Genomic DNA, 19,215 nt, shown 5'->3' with positions numbered 1-19,215 from the left:
TCATTAGACGTGACTCAGAAAAACTGACATTCTGCAACAGACAGCGTCTCCTTGACAGAGACATTTCACCACCATGTTTGTGTACGAAACTCTTCAACAACCTGTTCAGAAACCCAAATATGAATAAGTACATAATACATCTTCATCCAAATGGACAGAAAATGTCCTGGATGCCAACAATAGTTCTTACAATAAACACTTAAACAGAGGGAATAAAAATCTTCAGTTTTACCCTTTCTCCCCTAGAAAGCTTGTTTATTATCTGCTGAATTGCATAAAAAAGATCAAGGGTGAAAGAAGCAGCAATTTTCTGCAGGCCTTAAAGATTAGAACCAGGTTATTATGCTGAAACACTGACAAGAAAACCGATACCAAAAATGGAAAGCAAACCACACCAGCACTGTGCAAGTATTAAACTCTATCAGAAGGCCAAGTTTCAGAATAATTAAACTTCATAGAGGGAAACAGATAACTTTCTCGACCTTATGAACAATAACTCAACTTTCCAATGCCCCTGAACTTCACTTAAGCAAGAAAGTGCATCTGAATCTACAAAACCATGCCTAAAATATTTGAAGATATGAAACATTTGAATGTGATAAAATGCAAAAACAGACATTTTTAAGGGGGTAAAGACCTTTTTACTACCTTATGAACAAAAAACATTAGTAGACTGAACTGACGTATGTCAGGTGGTTTCCCTGAATCTACATGTCACATTAAAAACATGACTTTGCTTTGAGTCTCTGATTCTTGATGTGTCTCAAATCATTTTCCTTCTGCACCTCACCAGCTCTGTTTTGTTTGCTCCAACATCCACACGATCAGAACACAATGTTATGCTGAAGATATGCACTCTGTATTTGTCCAACTGCCTGCCTCTAAACGTGCTAATAAAAAGTTAGCACATGAAAAAAAAAAAGTTATTAACATGACTGATAACACTGCCTGTCAAATAAAAACAAATACAGAGATTAATAATTTTTCGGTGCTTACGTGAGCACCAAAGTGCATGTCTCCATGATCTTGCCAGAGACAGCCAGTCCCCTGGATCTGTGCCAGTGGAAATTAATGTCAGGATCAGCTTACATTTAAGTCATACGTAATGTCATTGTTGAAAAGGTGGACAACCCAGCAACAACCCGACTGCCTTGATAGTGAAGTCATGTCGAGTGAGAAGGAGACACAGAGGAAACAAGATGATGGTGGTGAGAAAAAAACCCAAAAAAAAACGACATTTGGATGACTTTCTTGAAGTGCCTTGTAAAAAGTTTTGATTTTTTTCAAGTATTATAACAACCATGGAATGTAATGTTTTCTTTTAGGAATTTGTGTGACAGCCCAACACACACACAACATAATAAAGAGGTGAAAAGATGGTAAAAACTAATTGTTTTGCAAATAAAACTCTGAAAAAGTCCGTCATTAATACATATAAAGTTACACTTTAGTTAAACCAACATCCTGAACAGATCCATCAAACTGTAAACTAGGGCTGTAAAAACAAAGGCACAGCACACTTTTCAAATGTTTATACTTTAAATAAAGATAAAATGACATCACAAACAGCATCAACAGATTAACAATCTATTTGTAAGCACTGTTTTTGTCCGGAGTACCATTTCTCCAGAAATGGCTGTCACTGTGATGAGTTTTATTTAGGTTGTTTTCTAAAGAAGAACTCAAGAACTCATTTATTGATTTGTGACCCCAAAAAGTGTCACAATCCTAAATTTGAGAGCCATTAGTCAATCACAACGTAAAAAAAATAAATGAATAAATAAAAAATATCACTATAAATGATGTGATTTTTTCTTTGTAATTGCAGCGATTTAAAATGGTAATACATCTAGAACAAAGGGAATGAAGTACGGGTATCACTAAAGAGCAGATAAGCTCTTTCCACTTTCTTCCATATCCCACCATAAAATCTTTAAGAAAAAAAGAGAGAGCATGTCATGGAAAGTGAAAAGAGGGTATAATGAGGAAAAAGGACAACAAGGGAATTACGTGAAAGGACAGAAAGGAAAAGGGCAAGCAAAGGAATCGGCTGCAGATCCCAAACAAACCAGATCCTCCTGTGGATGTGTCATGTGGGAAAAGGGCAGAAAGTAGAGCAGGAGACCACGAGGGAATACTGAGAACCACAGACATCCCTCAGTCACTTCTGCTCCAATGTATTAACCTCTGCTTTCCAACAAATGCAACAGCTGATTATTATTAACCCTGTTAAATGTGAGTTACTTTATCACACCTGACAACAATCATGGCATTATAAGGAATAAAGCTATAATAAAGAGTTTTTTTTCCATTCAATTTATCTACCTGGTACCAGATTAATCCAAATGTTACCTCAAAAGACTTTCCAAAACAAACAACAAGCCCAAGTCATATCCAATAATATGGAATCTGGTGTGGTCCAAATTTAATTTAAATTAATCCGACTGATTACAATAAAATCCTATCAAAAACTCAGTTTCAGGTTCAATTACATACAATCAAAATACACTGAGCCGCCGGTTAAGGACCAAAGTTATTATGTTTGATTCTCCATCTAACGCGAACTTCCTATTTTAATAGCATCAAATACCACATACACCTTAATATGCAGTAATTTGTACAGTGGAAACTGTCTTAACACCACCACAGAAACCAATATCTGCAGTCTCACTTATCTCTGCTCTCAGAAGTACAGCCAATTAGCTCCAAGGCAATTCTGGATCGGCTGCTTTGCAAGCACCAGCCCATAGCATGTCAAGTAACATCACGACAAGGTATTTCAGCTTCCCTAATTCACTTTCTCTTTGCAATGTATTAGATATGTGCCACAAAAAAATTGTTCACAGCAGTAATAACACAGAAAAATTCTGTTAGTAAATTTCCAATTGGTAAGAATGTATGCAAGGACTTGCACAAGTTTGTACACTGATCAGAAATATACACTTCGACTAATCGGGATAACTATTTATATTTAAAATTTGTACGTCTATCTGACATTATCCCAAAATTACGTTTACAAAGGTTTTGCTCCTTTTTCACAGCAATGTGAATTTGTTTGTACCCATATGATAGAGTGTAAAGACTCACCTTTTAGCACAGCGTGGCCGTTGGAGCACTGGGGTAATGAGAAGGGAAGAGATGCCCGAGCCCCAAGGGAAACCGTGGCCTCGAGGAATGCTCCGGTGAGCAGGGAACACAGCAGCGTCTTCTGGTCACAAGCACGATATAAACTGGAAATAAGAAGGTGGTATTTTGTATTTTAGTCTAAACAGTGACAACTAGACACGATGTTATCCCCATTACAGCATCTATATAATCATGATTGTGAGATATGGATGTACACTAATCCGACAAGACAAAGAGAAAACAGTTATATTTGAAGCAAACTGTGGAGATACAAACATGCACAGCTAGAATAATTCTTTAGTGGTAAAATCTACAAATTTGCTGCAGCACATCACATGGTTTTGTGTATGAAAATAGCACAGGTGATTGCAGCACTGGGAATAATTCACGTTTAAGTTTGCTCACATCCAAAAATCAAATCCTCATCTTCTTGATCAAAATAGAAAGTAATCTATGTAAATTAAAGTTATATTCAACAGAATGTAAGCTGTGTTAACTGAAAACCGCTGCAGTGTGACAATGTGTGAGTTGCTGATAACCATGTTAGAGGGTATAATCAAATATCTTGTATTGGGCAGTGAAAGCAATGATTCATCTGAAGCCAGAAGATGAAAAAGAAAACAAAAGATTTAATGCAACAACATGAGCTTGTCAGCTGCAAACTGAAGCACATGTAATTTGATGTGCATAATCTATCCAGTTCTTACACTGCAGTTTTGCATAGTGTTTTTAAGGTCTTCATACAATGCTAACGGTTTTATGCTAATAAATACAAATACGACTGGAGCAAGATGATCCAAGAGGGAAAAACCTTTAACTATTATTTTAACATTGGATTCTTCTGAGGAGCTTTTAACCGGGATACAAATGCTGAGGTTCTAAGCAAGCGTTTTCTTGCTTCTTCTCTGTTTTGATATGACTTGTTGATGATTTGGCTCATAATATGTCTTAATTGAAGTTTCAATGGGTCATGTTTAGGCAAAACTTACAGAAAGAATTGTTCCATTGCTTCTTAAAACAGTTACTTTGGTTTTAACTTTGCAATGATTAACAAATATGTTTGGTTTGGCTCCAGCTGACTGGGTCAAATCAAACAGAGAGGCTGCAGCAGCGACCTCTAGTGGCTGTCTTTTACTGCCATTTTACAGAGATCATAAATGACTTAACTTTTCAAATCTGTTATTTGAAAGGTCACAATTATTTCATACTTTTACATGTCTTTGAGAAATGATGCTTCAGAAATTGACGATTAAAGCAGAAACGAAAATGTTAACAAACCTATGTGGATGAAAAGGTTGGTAACACCAGGGATTAAAGCAGGTTTTCAAGTCCAGTCCTACTGGTGTGGTGAGGTGGAGTGGACATGGAGACTCCCTGAGACAGGCACATCCAGGATGAGACGACAGAAGCTTTCTGGAAGGATGAATTAGATTGATTTCTTCTCTGTCCTGCAAACAGCTGGTGACCTATCGAAGGAGTAATTGAAAAGTAGATCACTTACTGGTAACTCACAGATAAATGTCACCCATCCATTCTGTAAATGTTGCTTGTCTAGACAGCAACTAGGCTCAATACACAAAAAGCAGCACACAATTATAGTTTTCAACATCAAATTTCTATAAATAAAACAGGATTATGGCATGAATCAAACAGGAATGAAAGGAAGGGAGAAGTTCAAACCATCTCTTCCATCGTTCAAAATGGGAAAGAATCATATTCCTAACTCAAATGTCTCTCTGCCAAGCTTTCTAACCATGTGGCCAGATAGAGATTTAAAGACAAGCAGCAAAATCAGATTAGCAGTACTTGCCAATAGCTGAAGATATGGTACAGGACATATTTAATGTGGAATATAATTTTTGACGCCTGGAAATTGAGCTGTTAGCATCTAATGACAGTGATGAGACTGTACTACAGTAACAGTCTTCCGTCAGAGGTTTCTTCAGATTAGTTGCAAGACAAACTGCTACTGGAGATTCCTTCCTGCCTATCACCATCCACAAAGACTATTTGAAGAAACTTGAATGGTATGATTAACAACATTAAATTCCCCTTATGGAATAATGTTTTTCTAAAGGATTATAGTGAATTTCTGCTCCCTACCTGTAATTAAGCCACTTTTATTATCAAAAATGTAGAAAACACTGAAGATTAATGGGTTAATTGTTCCTCTTTTTTAACATGACTATGTATGTAACTTAATGTGCTTTCTTCCAGAACTTTGAACTAACAGGAAAAACCTTTAAATCAGAAGGCGCTGCTATATGGGCTCATGTGGTAATCCTCAGAAGCAATTTCCTTTAGGAGGAACGGAAGTCAATGTGTGAAGAGAAATAATTAGCAGGGAAACATAACTGTGGCACAAAACAGATGGAAGGTGGGGTGTAAAAAGCATCCACACAGAGAGGCAGACAGATATGTAACTAAACAGTGAAAACAGATTGAAAGAGGCCTGAGATAAAAGAGAAATCTCCATAGACCTATGTCAGAATTAAGATTTTGATCTCCAGGATAACACCCCCTACAATTCACCTTTTGATCATTCAATTCTTGGAACAACATCCATGTAACAAAAGGAAACAGTTATTGAAAACGATTGTCTTGTTCTTTGTCCTTGAGTAAAGCTGCAGACGCTCTCTCCTGGTAAAAAGCATCCACACAGAGAGGCAGACAGATATGTAACTAAACAGTGAAAACAGATTGAAAAGAGGCCTGAGATAAAAGAGAAATCTCCATAGACCTATGTCAGAATCTCCATAGACCTATGTCAGAATTAAGATTTTGATCTCCAGGATAACACCCCCTACAATTCACCTTTTGATCATTCAATTCTTGGAACAACATCCATGTAACAAAAGGAAACAGTTATTGAAAACGATTGTCTTGTTCTTTGTCCTTGAGTAAAGCTGCAGACGCTCTCTCCTGGTACAAATTTCAGAGAAAAGCCATTAAGACAACACTTTGTGGCACGCTAAATGGGCATTTATGCCTCCGGTGGGGACAGATATTTCAAAGATTGGACCAAATCAATGTTGGTGAGGAAAAGGGAGATGAGAGCAATAAAAGTTTAATGGGAAAATACAGTTCCAATGTTATCAACAGGGAAAGTGTGCCTCTGTGCTGCTTTTCATTAGTGATGACAAAAAAAGGGGTGAGAGGTTAATAAATTTAACTTCACATTTCAGCCTCACTGACTCGAAACGGAGAAATATCAGATAGACATTAACACACATGGTGCAGATGTGGGGCCTTGCAAAATATTCAAACCTATTGAACTTTTTTTGTACTTTTATTTTTTCCATTTCCTTACATTGTAATTACAACTTTCAACATCTCTAATCAGTATTTGATGTGAAAGACCAACACAAAATGGTAAATAACTGTACAGTAAAAGAATACGAGTACACTGTGTTAATCTCTGTATTGTGCAACATCATGCAATCATAAAAGATTGCTTGGAAGGCTATTATGTTTTAGGCTCACTGCATTCTTACTGTGTTTATGCCAATTATGCATAAACATAAACAATTACATCTTTGGCCAGTTGCAAAGACTTTTCCGTCCTTTCAAGACTTGAAGCCAACATCTGATATAGATTTTATTTATGAATATACTGAAGAACACAGAAAGTTTTATGGACATAGAGATGATGGAAAACAAAGAAAATGGAGAAACATGGATTACATTGATAAAGTATCTTTATTGCAACGTGTGTGTGTGTGTGTGTGTGTGTGTGTGTGTGTGTGTGTAGGTGTGTGTGCGTGTGTGCGTGTGTGTTTTAAAAGTAACATAAATGGACGTTGTGCTGATATAATGTATTCAGCCCTGTTTACTGTGATGCTCCAAAATAAAAGTGGAACATATGGTAATTCTAGAGAGGCTTTAGACAGTCAAAGTGACTAATATTTAAAGAACTTGATAGTTATTTGTTATTTGAAGATCTGGAGGTCCTGTTTGTGGAAGAAAGAGCTCACCGGACTAATAAGACCAAAATCAAACATTTTAGCCTGAAAGCAAAGCGTTATGTGTGGCTTAAAACAAATACTGCACTCTGAAAACACAAATTCTACCGTGACGCATTGTAGCGGCATAACGATGTGAGAAGGCTCTTCTTCAGGAACAGAGACGCTAGTCTAAGCTAAAGGGAAGATGGAGCTAAACACAGGGCAATTCTGGAAGAAAAGCTGTTAAAGGCATCAAATGACTTGGGGCCAGGGTGGAGGTTACATAAATACAGCCCCATTCAGGTAATTAGAAAATTACTGAAGTTATTATCACCATTATCATTCTTGTTCTATGGCATAAAAATCACTATAAACCGCAAATAAGTTTCTGGTTGAAAGGTGAAAAAATGTGAAAAGGTTCAATAGGTATGAATACTTTTCCAAGTCACTGTAGTTGTAGGCTAACTTGCTGTCTCGGCGGGATGGGTTTCCTGCATGGGTGTAGGCCTAACTGTTGTCAGATCTGAGCCATCCCTGGGGAGGAGAGACATACCAGCCTGCCAGCACGTTTATGAAGGGAGGAGGAAGGAGGGGCTGAATATGAGAAACAAACGCTTACATACATGAATCACTACTACAAAAAGTTCTGCTTCAAACATATGTTGGGTAACATGCACGGCTATTTTCCCCATATTCAGCGTTTAGTTCGTATCTCTACCAAAAACATTTTTTAATCTGATAAATTAAAGACTTAACAGTGACAAACAACAACAGAGGACTAACTGCTGTAGCTTGAAACCACAAACGGGAAGAAATACAGATTTTGTTTTGGTATTGAGGAATGTTCTCTAACTGCACAGTAAAAATTGGCTAAAACTATATGGGGATTATTTATTTTATTTTATTTTTTCACTCCAGTCCACTTAAAGTTTTTCCTCCTGTAATCATTTCTCTTTCTCAACCAAAACAAGCGGTGACACAGAAGCCTCCAGTTTGACTGAGATGAGTAATGGGCCAAGAAAAACTGCAGGTCAAAGTGTTTATGTAAAAATGAGCCTGACTCCAAAGGACATGGTTGGGAATGCAGTGCTGCTTTTGATCGACACAGAGCAGCTGGCTTCACACACAAACAAACAAAACACACCGGCTTACAAGTAGATTGAGGCTTTCAGCAAAGATCACAGACTGAAAATGTAAATCCACTAGTTTTGTAGTCGATTTTTTATTTTTTTTTGTAATTGCTTTTGATTTTCTGTGGACACATTTGTGATAATGCAGCAATAAATAAAAAAACTAAACTAAACTGGAATGTGTTTATTTTTAGTACAGTAAATATAAAAGTAAATGAAAAAGAAAATACACCCATTCTCAGATCTAGGCTTTTTTAGCTATGAGGTCATAATAGAAGCCACTTTTTTAACACATTCTAAGATTATTTAGATCCAACCAGAGGTGCAGAACAGTTTCTATGAGATCTTTGTGCTGATTTGCTGCGGTTGGAGGACTTGTGGTTTATCCAGATGCTGTTATGGTCTTTTGAAAGAGAAAACGTTTTCTTCTGGCACCCTTTCCAAACAAACCACATTAACCTTCCCAGGAGTGGATGTCTTAGCCAGTTCACCCCAACAGAAGTCTGAAAAGTGTTTGGAGAAATTGCAAAATAAAATATAATTTAAACAAATTAGCTCCATCTCCAGCTCTACAGGCCTCAGTTAGCATGGTAAATGGCACAATTAGAAAAACGCTAAACAAACTAATTGTCCGTCATGAACTTTGACATTTTTGATGGACCCCATACACCCCCGGATCTAACTTTTGGGTTTTTCTCAGAGTTTCTCTAACCACAAATGTGGGAAGATTGGCTACTGAGCTAACTGTTTCCCTTTTTGGGATAAGTTCTGTAGAACAACGGCGTTCAAATCAAATTGTTTGGAAATGAACTTAAAGCAGTCATGATCAGCAACAATTGCTTCTCTCTGGTCATTGCTAATGTCTTTCCTGCTTGGCATTGGTCTAATATACTTGTCCTCCCCAGATGCCTGCTCTTACAAAGCTCAATTATGGCCAGGTAATCAAATGCAGATTATTATTTAATTTCATAACCTATTAAAGCTTAGACCATCATGAAGCATAAAAGCCTAGAATTAAAAGAGGGAATGTTTTCTTCTTCTCCTGACTTTGCGTAAGCAGCCAGGAAGCACCCTGATTTTCTATGTAGCCACGGTCACAAGAGACACTAGGGCAATAATTGTGTTTAAGCTCTATTACATAAGTGGTGTGCAGGTCATCCAACATCAATACATCCGGCATGTCCTTTTTCATCTTAGATTACATTACCTGATCTTGCATTTCAGCTAGTTAGTAGAACTCAAGCTGTATTAAGACAGTTGCTGCCAATAGAGGATTGTAGCTCACATTGCAGTGTGTGTACAGGAAACACTAATGGCTTAAGCTCTGTATAGGAACATTAAAACTGTGAGGGGCAGCTGCACAAATTTAGTTCAAACCTCTTTTTGTGTTGAAACTAAATTGAACGCCTGACAGTTTATGTATATAATAGCAACTGGTGCATGCGACAGTAGCAGAATTTCAGTTTCTTTCCTTTTCTTTGGAAGAGTTTGTTTGAATACCGGCAGAAAACTGTCACTCACTCCACAGCCTCCACTGAGTCCCATTAGGCAATGTATCTGCCTGGCAACAGCCTTTCTCCAAGAGGATTAGCATGGGGAGACCGAGAGCCACGACACAGACTCCTGAACTTTGAGCTGGAATGCACATGCACAAAGACACACTCATAGATCTATGCACATGCTAGAAAGCAGATATGCAAACACTTTGTGACTTATGCCCTTATGCACATCATAGCAGATGCATTCAGCATGTATAAGCACGCAGGACACATGAGACGCTGAAGCCATCCGCCTGAAATCCAGTCACTCACATCTTAAATGTCTTTAGTTTTAGCTCTGTAAATAGCTGCAGACAAATTCACTTACCAACCCTCTCTGTGTCAAATCTGTGTTTCTTTTGATCAAACACACATCAATTTTCAGTCTTTTAGTCTTTATTATTAATAGTTATCTATATAGAAGCTATAATACTTCTATATTCTTCATCTGAGCTACAACAGTGAAGCTTTCTTTCCATTTCTTTTTTTTAACTGTACATGAAAGAAGTTGCAGAAGGCCACAACATTTTATCTGGTAATTATATCATTAAATTAAACACAAGTGCTAACATGGGATTAAACAAATCACATTAGCACAAATCTGCCCTCAGACACTCTCTCCCACAGGGCTAATACTCAAAGGATAGAAATAAATTGTTTTGTTAGAAAACCGCTTTTAGGAGTGCCCTACAGAGCAGAGGTTGGCTCAAGTTGCCCAGAATAATTTGGTGAGTAAAGCAAAGAAAACACATCTTATTTTCTTGCTTTAAGTTGGGCTTTGGCAAAGTAGCAGAAGGCTTTTGGTTTGATAATAAAGCTTGCGGGGATGCACCCAGAAATCATCTGGTGACCAGAGTCGACCAGAATCAACTTGAACGGTGGAAAGTGAAAACCGAAACACTTTTATTTTTGTCTGGTCTGTGAACACAGATAGATGAGTGGCCAGTTCATAGAAGTCAAAACACTTTGAAAACTATTTTTAAAAAAATTATGTTTACCAGAGATATTTCTTCCTCCGCTGAAAGTGGGATAGCAGGAAGTCTAAATGCAGTAAAGCAAAGTTCCTTAGACTTGTCTGTTGAAGCTTTTGACCTTTGCTAAGGGTCTACGTTTTCTTGGGAAGACGGATGTTTAGAGTTAGGAATGCTAATAATGGCAATAATGCTAACGTGAGCTGCAAAACACAATTTTAAATGTCACCTATTAAATCATGTTCTTCATGGCTTATATTAGAAATACATTGTTTAGCTGCAGAGCTGTGTAACCATGACTGCTCCCTCACACTGACAGTGTAAGGCTGTCTCTACACCTAATTTATATAAGTGACTGCTGACTACAACAATTTGATCAAACACAGTCATACTGTTTCTTCTGCAAACATTACATTAAAATATGGAGTTTATCCTTTTGTATGATCTTGGAAAAAAATACATGACTATATATTATGTCACATTTTTATTTTTATTTTATATAAATAAAAATGTTACAGAGTTACAATCGGTTCTTTAAAGGAAATTTTTTGTAACTCTTATTAATTTGTTCTATCTCTAACTCATTACCTGGAACATTTTACTGTAGTAAGTTTAACTCATAGCAAAACTACTCCTTTGCTTTTATGGAGAAAATAATATGTTTTTTTTATTTTTTATCATTTTATTTTATTTATAAAGATGTTATTCCTAAGACAGTTCCACTTTCAGATTAGCCAGAAAATGCCTAAATGAGTTCAACAATATCTCTTAAAAGGAAATATAAATATTGAAAATGGTATTGAAGTTCAAATTTTGATCAGTGCATTTAATAAGCAATTATTAAAATATGGCCGCTTTTACTATAGACTTACTAACAGGCATACTGGAAAAAAGAGCAGCTTTTAATTAATTAACCATTTGAAAAGATGTGAGTTGATGAAGCTCCTAGTCCATGTCAGTTATACTAGATAGTCTTTAGGACAAAACAGATTTTTTTAAATATCATATTCCTTCAGTACTTCACAGCTTCTTAGTGTTTCTGCTTAGCCCCTAAAGCTATGCTCACAAAACATTTTGAACTAATTATGAGGTTCAGCTGAATAAATCAAGCACCTTTTTCCAGGAAAAAAGAAAACTCTAAATCACTATAAGATTTAGGTCTGAGGCAGACCTTATTCCAAAACCAAACCTTAGCTCCATGTGCTGTATTTCTCTTCAGTGAAGTGCAAGCGGAGCACAAAAATCTCTCATAGAATGAAGAAAATATGTAATCTGCCAGCCCAACGGGACAAGGATGTTTAAAACAGCTGGACCTGGTGCCGGAGCCAGGTATGTTCGGCAGCTCTGGTATCCAGGCAACCTAACACTGTAACCAAACCCATACTAAAGAGAATCAGCCAAATCAAAAGGCAAGACAAGCACACCCAAACATGCCAAGCAGACATCCTCACTTGGGTTAAACTGGGACCGGGTGCTTAGGATGTGCTTCAGTGTTTTGCAATCACTGCCTCTGATTTATATGCATGTGCAGAGAACATAACTTCCCCTCAAATAGAAACTATTAATCCTGCTTTCCGTGACCAACGAGGAGACAAAGAGGAGACAACCTCTCTCCTGTATCCTGTTCTGATCTAACCTATTCTTCCATCGCTGCCTTCACAAGGTAATGTTTCCTCTCCAGCACCCTCTGCCTGTGCAGTCTCACGACTGCTTGAGAGATTTTCTCTTTTGAGTCTATCCAAGTTGTGCATAGTCACTATGAGAAGTATTTAGTTGCTTATTTTTCATTTACAACGAATTACTCTAATGCAAGAACAATTTGCAAGCATCCCATTTATTTAGTGGGCACAGTTTTAGAGTCTGCTTCTTCTCACTGTCTTGGTTTAGAAGAAAAACTTGACTGCGTTTTTTTCTACAGAGTATTATTCAACGTCTACGTTACCTCCTCCTTACCACCAACAGTAGGGCTGTAAAACTAATCAAATCTGCACTTCAATTTGAATTTATGCTCCACAGTGACTAAGTGATTAAAACAAAAACTAGATTAATATCAAGTATGCAGGGTGTTCCCCAACAAAGAAAGTTTTTCATCTAATCCAATGCTGCAAAAAGTGTTCAACCCCTTATAGATTACTTCTCTCTTTGCTTTGTGTATTTCATGTAATTGTTTCAGTAGTTTATTAAACGTAAAAATAAATAAACATAACCAACCTGGCCGACGTCCATAGCCAGTTATCACCCGGCCCAGGTAAATTACGAATCTAAACTGATGCAGTATGTTTCAAAATCCACGAGAAATCTTGGAAAATAAATGTGACTTGAATAATGACAACAATGTAACTCTAATTGTGGTATTGTCAATTTTCAAGCAACTCAGACAGTAAAAAAAAATGCTGCTAAAGCAGACTAATGTTTTCTAAAAACAAGCCTCTGCAATCATTAATTCCAAGTTATTGTTTTATTTTTATGCACTCCATGTTTTTTTTAACAAAGTGAACATTTAATTCAAACAATTAAAAAATTTGTTGTTGATGGCATTTCTAAAGGATACAACCAAATCCAGCTATATATCAAAATGCACAATATGAATCTAAAATAGCAACAACATCCGCTGAGGACTTAAAGTTTTAAAGGACTGGATATAAAAATGACAGCAAAGCAGGAAACACAGAAAAGACGTGCAGAGAGAAAAACACAGGGAGCATAATAAAGGAAATGGAGAGAGGAGCCAGGGGTGACTTGAATTACAATCCCCTGTTGAATTTCACAAGAAACCAGTTCACAACAGATCAAGGAACTGGGCCCACCTCCCAAGCACTGGCTCACACCTTTAACAAGCTTAGGGTATTATAGCATTGCACCCAGTTGTGAGCTGCAAAATTTCTGAGTCAGTAGCGATCACTACAGAGAGATTCATTCTGCTAATTAGGAACTCAAACTGAACCAGAGTGAAGTTGAGCTGGAAAGGCCATCAAACACTCAATAAAACATTGAAAACACACAAAGCAGTAAGCATGTGTCAATATGAGACTATTGCTATAACATTGTTAAATAAAAACACCAAGTTTTCACAGTCAGAGAAAACTACACTGACATGCATCTATTTAGAAAGACTTGAAGCCATGGAAACGTAATGAGAAAATCTGGCCCTTTCTAAGAAGGTAATATTTTTGCAACCTTGGCAGACCTTAAAAATCAATAGCTGCCCCTAGCTTAAAATACACTTCTCCAATTTATGAGTTAATGTCTTTTTTGATTAACTTAACTGCTTTGTAAAAGTAAATACAGCCAAAGAAACATCAACCTGAGCAACAAACAAAAATGTAGCACTGGAGACATCGTCACGCTAGTGAAGTATCTTGTGGAGATGTAGGAAAAAATAAAATTTCAAATGAGTTGCGTTTAGTTAAACTTGCAGACGCAACGATTTCCAACCACCACCTTGACCTGTAAATGTCAATGTTAACTGACTCTAAAGTGATTCTTAAGAACTATAAAACGCAGAAAGCATTTTTAAATATTCCTTTAGCCTTCCCGCTGTGAGTGGTCCATTATTTATGCTAGGAGCAAGGGCAACACCACACAGTATGAGATCAGTCAATGTAATACAGAAAGTTAGGACATTTAAAAGAGCTAGTTAGAATTTCAACAACCGCCATGTAGTGTACATTAACAAGCGAATACAAGTTATTAACCCTGAGGTCAGCTCTGCTCAAATTACTCTGAATGACATTTTAAAACAATTCCAATTTTATCAAAAACAATTACAGAAGGATATTTAAGTTTAACTATGCTGTTAAAAGGAACTTTGCTTTTTAGGTTCAGATCAGCTGTAATAACAGAACCTTTACAGGAGGCCCAAGATGGCAAACATTTAGGGTGACACAGTTCAGTCCAAGAAAAAGAAGACAGAAATGACAGAGAGGTTGAATGACGTGTGCAAATAAAAGAAGCGGGGTATCCAGTAACCCATTACCCCAAACCCACATGGGGACCCCTGAACTCCCCCACTCACAGTTCTCATGATGTCATACTACAGCGAGCCACAGCGCTCTCCTACATAACGTCGTACAGCTCTGCTCAGGCAGCTGGAGATAAGCCGAATGATGAATGTTTTTCACTTTCGAAAGTTCGGGGCATAAATTACTCCAGTCCTGGTACTAAAAGCACAGATGTGGCTTTTCCGTATGTGTTTTTTACTTTCTTTAGATTATGTTTGAACTAGGATTCTGGAACTCTGACACAAAACTAACGTGATTCATCCTAACGTTTCATCAAGAAGAAAAAAAAGTGCTTTTTGTGGCATGACTTGGTTTGTCTCTATTTTGTTAGTATTATATCAGCGACCACTCAAAAGCAGATAGGTTCATTTAATAAAGAAGATAAGTTCAACCGTACGTGACATTTCCACCCGAAAAACTTTCCTCATGTTCAACACAGGAGAACAAACTAATCTTAACCAGCCAGAAAACATGCATTTACAGCAAAAACGTAAGTCAGAAAACATGACGGAAAGTTATTCTTCAAGTAGAAAAAAAAAACAACGTTTACTTACTGAAGCAAAACAGGAGCTGATAAGCTGAAGAAAAAGGAAGAAAACCCATCAAGCTCCAATCCCTCTCAGACTGTGTGTACACTTAGAGAAGTGCATAAAGGCTTGAGTGTATGAGAGCACAAGAGCCAGAGGAAGAGAGGGAGTGTAAGAGGTCTGTGCACCGCTCAAACTAGAAGAGAAAGACAAATCAGAGGCAGGGAATAAAAATGGGAAGAAGAAAAAAAAAGAAAAGGCGGAAAGAAGACAGGGATTCAATGATGGCTCCATAACACAGAAGGGACCCCCATATTAGGTTATGAGGCAACAAGCACATCACCAACCAGCGACATGAGGGGAGATCTTATCAGAGAGAACACTCTAAACACAGAATAGCGGAGGAGACGGTGTTCTACGAGGTTTCAATCGATCCTTCTCTTGGACCTGCTTCGATGTGTAAGCAGTGTCAGACAAAGCTCAAATAAGACCACCGTGCATTTATTGGGGGACAACAGAAGCTAAAACATGGCTTTTTACAAACACACAGATAAGACACAAAGACTGCACATATTATGTAACATTTCAACTACAGGTGACACATTTTATTAAAAAAAAAGGATAGGAAGATATTATTTAAAGATTTGTCTTCTACAATACTCGTTCCTGCTGATCAACAAATAGTGTGCTGCAAAATAGAATTTATATTCATGGCTTTGAAAAAATAATCATCACATCTTGAACTTTTGATATTTTGTTACATATACAGACATCTGTGTATTTTATTAGGATTGTTAGATTTTTGATAAACACAATTCATACTTGAGCTACAGATCTCTGAAACTTCCTGAGCCTTACTGTGGGCTTTTTGGCTGCTTCTTGCAGCGATGCTCTTTTTGCATGCCCTGCCAAGTTAGGCAGATTGCTAATTCTGCTTTAAACCTTTATTCATAAGCTCTTCTGATGCTGTTTTGTTCATCAAAGTACCAGAACAAACCACTGAGGGCTCACAGAACAGGTGTATATACCAAGGTGAAATGTCACATAGTTTGGTCTCTGCTGACTAATTAGGTAATTAGGTTGTACTGCATTTTATTTAGGGGAGTTATGATAAAATGGGGTATACATTGATGAACATCACATGCCTTCATTTGTGTTTTTCAAACATGTGTAGTTAACTTCTACTTCACAATTATGCAGCTCTATACATGTTAGTTTACTAGATAAAATCCCAGTAAAATATATTGAAGTTTGTGGCTGGGATGTGACAAGTGTGGCAAGGTTCCAGAGGCAGGAATACTTTTTCCACACTCTGCAAGTGCTTCTGTGCAAATAATAAGATAACGATGCCCCATTAAAGACAACTTTTGAATAAAACATGGTTTTACTGTGCCCAAATCACTTACAAAGCATCAAGGTTGCTGAAACTTCTTTGGATGCCAGCTTAGCCCTTCAGGTAACATTAAACTGTCAAATTAATCGATATTAAGGTGCAGCCTCTTAGGCCTGGCAACTCGATCAGCAAGTGTTACCGAGGCAACCTCATGACCAATGTCAAAACTCTTCTGCTAAAGACTGTCCTTCTGTATTCGCTCTCTGGTCTTTGTTGGTATATTAAAAACAAAGTGGAGACGAATCATCCATACGGTTGTGGCCACCCACCTGTCACGGCATGGACTTTCCTAGAGCTATGAAGCTTATACTGGGTTCAGTGGCAAAAAGACAGGAAAACACCCTTCTATGTAGAGAGGACTTGAACGTAGACAGCACCTGACAAAAAATTCTATCCATATACGGTTGTTTTTGGTCATCAACAATGTTTATTTAGTTAGGTGATCTCAAGGTAACATCAACATGAATGTCAGGGCCCACGGTCTCCCAACAGAACATTGCCTCAAGCATAACTCCACCTTGGACGTTTAACTGCCTTATCTTTATAAATTACAAACTGTAATTCAGTTTGTTGTGACATTTTCTATCAAAGCAAGCATTCTTTTTAGCACTTCTTTCTTTATCGGATCAGGAAACGCAGGCCAGCTTTTACTCCCCAAGTGCATTGACAGGGCTTGACGGCCAAAAACTTTGACTCATCACCACTTTTACTTCCCTGGAGACATTTCTGTAGGTCCTGACCATAGCAGACCAAAACAAATTCAAAGAAAATACATTTAACTAATGTATAACTCAGAGAGAATTACATTTTTAACGCAAAGAGATAAAAAAGACAGACATGTCATTTAGGTTCTTTCTTTAGAAATTGAAACCCACTACAATCAGAGCAGACAGTCACTGGGTTACTAAATAGAAACAGCTCGTCTTATTGGCTCTGCCAGCTTATGTGGAAAAATTAAGCGTTTGCCCAGTTGACATCAAAGTGGTCACAGAACAAAGCAAGCAGCTGGCCTGTCCCCACTTTGCATTTCTTTGATCGATACTTAGCTAATTAGACTGCTCAGTTGAGCCTATAATAAGGGATTAGATTCATGTATATTAGTGTATTTGTTACATTTAGGGTCTTGGAGGACCCAAGACTCTAATCAATACCAATGAATGAATAAAGTACTGTAGTTTAGCACAGATTAGCTGAACTCTAATAAAGATAAAAGCCTACGTTCTCTTTCTTTCTGTTAACATACAAGTTGTTTTTTAAACAGTTGATATGATAACCCAGTTTGTGCTAATTTTTTTTTAAAACAAATCAGTTAATTTAGAAAAATCATGCTGCCCTCTAGTGGAGAGCTGCAAAATTACCTAACAAAAATGAAAAAAAAATGAAACACTGAGAATCAATGAGGTGTTGCGTTACTACACTAGACTAATTACACACTCCATATCTTATGGGATTGTCATTTATCCACAATTTAATATAAATACTTGTATGCAAATTCTGGACTATTCTTTAATAGCTCCCAGGTTGTGTGACAAAAAAGATTTCAAATCAATGCTGGATTGTGTCACTAAACTGGTCTGTTGAAATTTCTATTCATATTAACCATTCCTTCTTTATGTTACATTTTTAAGAAGAAATAATTTATCATATGTTTCCAATAGCATCAATGTGGCTAAATTACAATGCTGTCAAATATCCAACTTAACTGCAAGAGCAAAGCCACTATGGGAGTAAAACCAGACATTTTGAGAGGAGCAGAAGGATTATCCAATCAAAATGGCTTAAGAACCAGTCGGATCGCCAACCTCACCCCGTTCTGCTGCCGGCAGCTGGGAGTACTTGAAAAATTGGATCTCTTGCAAGGTAGACAAATAAAGAATAACCTCAGTAATCTGCTACTCATCTAATGTTCTTTAAATTGTTAACACAAGCAGTATATAAACATAGATTTTGAGCTAGAGCAAATTGTGACATTTCTAATAAATTCCAGACAAAGTAAGGACTTAATCCCAGTTGTAAATAGATTTATAAATGGTTTAAGTATTTAATGTGTAAGTTCTTTAAGTTCATTTAGGCTGATTCAAGCAGAGACAGAAATTTTCAGCAGCATACACTGATTACCAGCCACTGTAAACACAAACTGCAGGTCTCTTATAACACCAATGGAAGGAAACATTTTGAAAAATGTGAAGTTTGCTTCCTTACTACATTTAAAATGCAATCTAAGTGCTCATTACATTTTATTTATGCAATTCCTTAATAATCTTTGCAACACAACTTTTAATCCCTGTTTTTTATGTGTATTGTTTTTGTTTATAAAGCATTTTTAATTGCTTTATTGAAAAGAGCCAAATAATTAAACCGATTCACTTAAAATAAAATACTGTTCAAAATATAACAGTTTCAAGAGTTTGATGTCTGTAAGGTGACTTGAATGTCAAGAATTTCAACTCCAGAATTTCTGTCACTGTTTCTGCAGTCAGACCCGAGTGCACATTTATTTTGTTATGCAGAGTATTTTTCTTACACCACTAGATGGCAGCAAAGACTAACTTTCATGCCAACGATGACAATTGCAATCAGTCCAC

General features: G+C 37.0%; 1 protein-coding gene across 3 annotated transcripts in view; it reads right to left on the bottom strand.

Annotated features, from left to right (window-relative positions):
* Positions 1-19,215, bottom strand: part of plce1 (phospholipase C, epsilon 1) — an 80,011-nt gene that overhangs the window by 39,544 nt on the left and 21,252 nt on the right. For all 3 annotated transcript variants that reach the window (XM_088016416.1, XM_088016415.1, XM_088016417.1), the window contains exons 6-7: positions 4,405-4,592; positions 3,088-3,230 (exon numbers count right to left, since the gene is read on the bottom strand). In XM_088016416.1, coding sequence (XP_087872542.1) covers positions 3,088-3,230; positions 4,405-4,592 — 331 coding nt within the window. The remainder of the gene's footprint in view (positions 1-3,087; positions 3,231-4,404; positions 4,593-19,215) is intronic.

This window comes from Poecilia mexicana, unplaced genomic scaffold (assembly GCF_051168715.1).
Source record: "Poecilia mexicana isolate PSO_F unplaced genomic scaffold, ASM5116871v1 scaffold_19, whole genome shotgun sequence".
Taxonomy (NCBI): Eukaryota; Metazoa; Chordata; class Actinopteri; order Cyprinodontiformes; family Poeciliidae; genus Poecilia; species Poecilia mexicana.
This window is presented reverse-complemented; position numbering and strand designations above follow the sequence as displayed.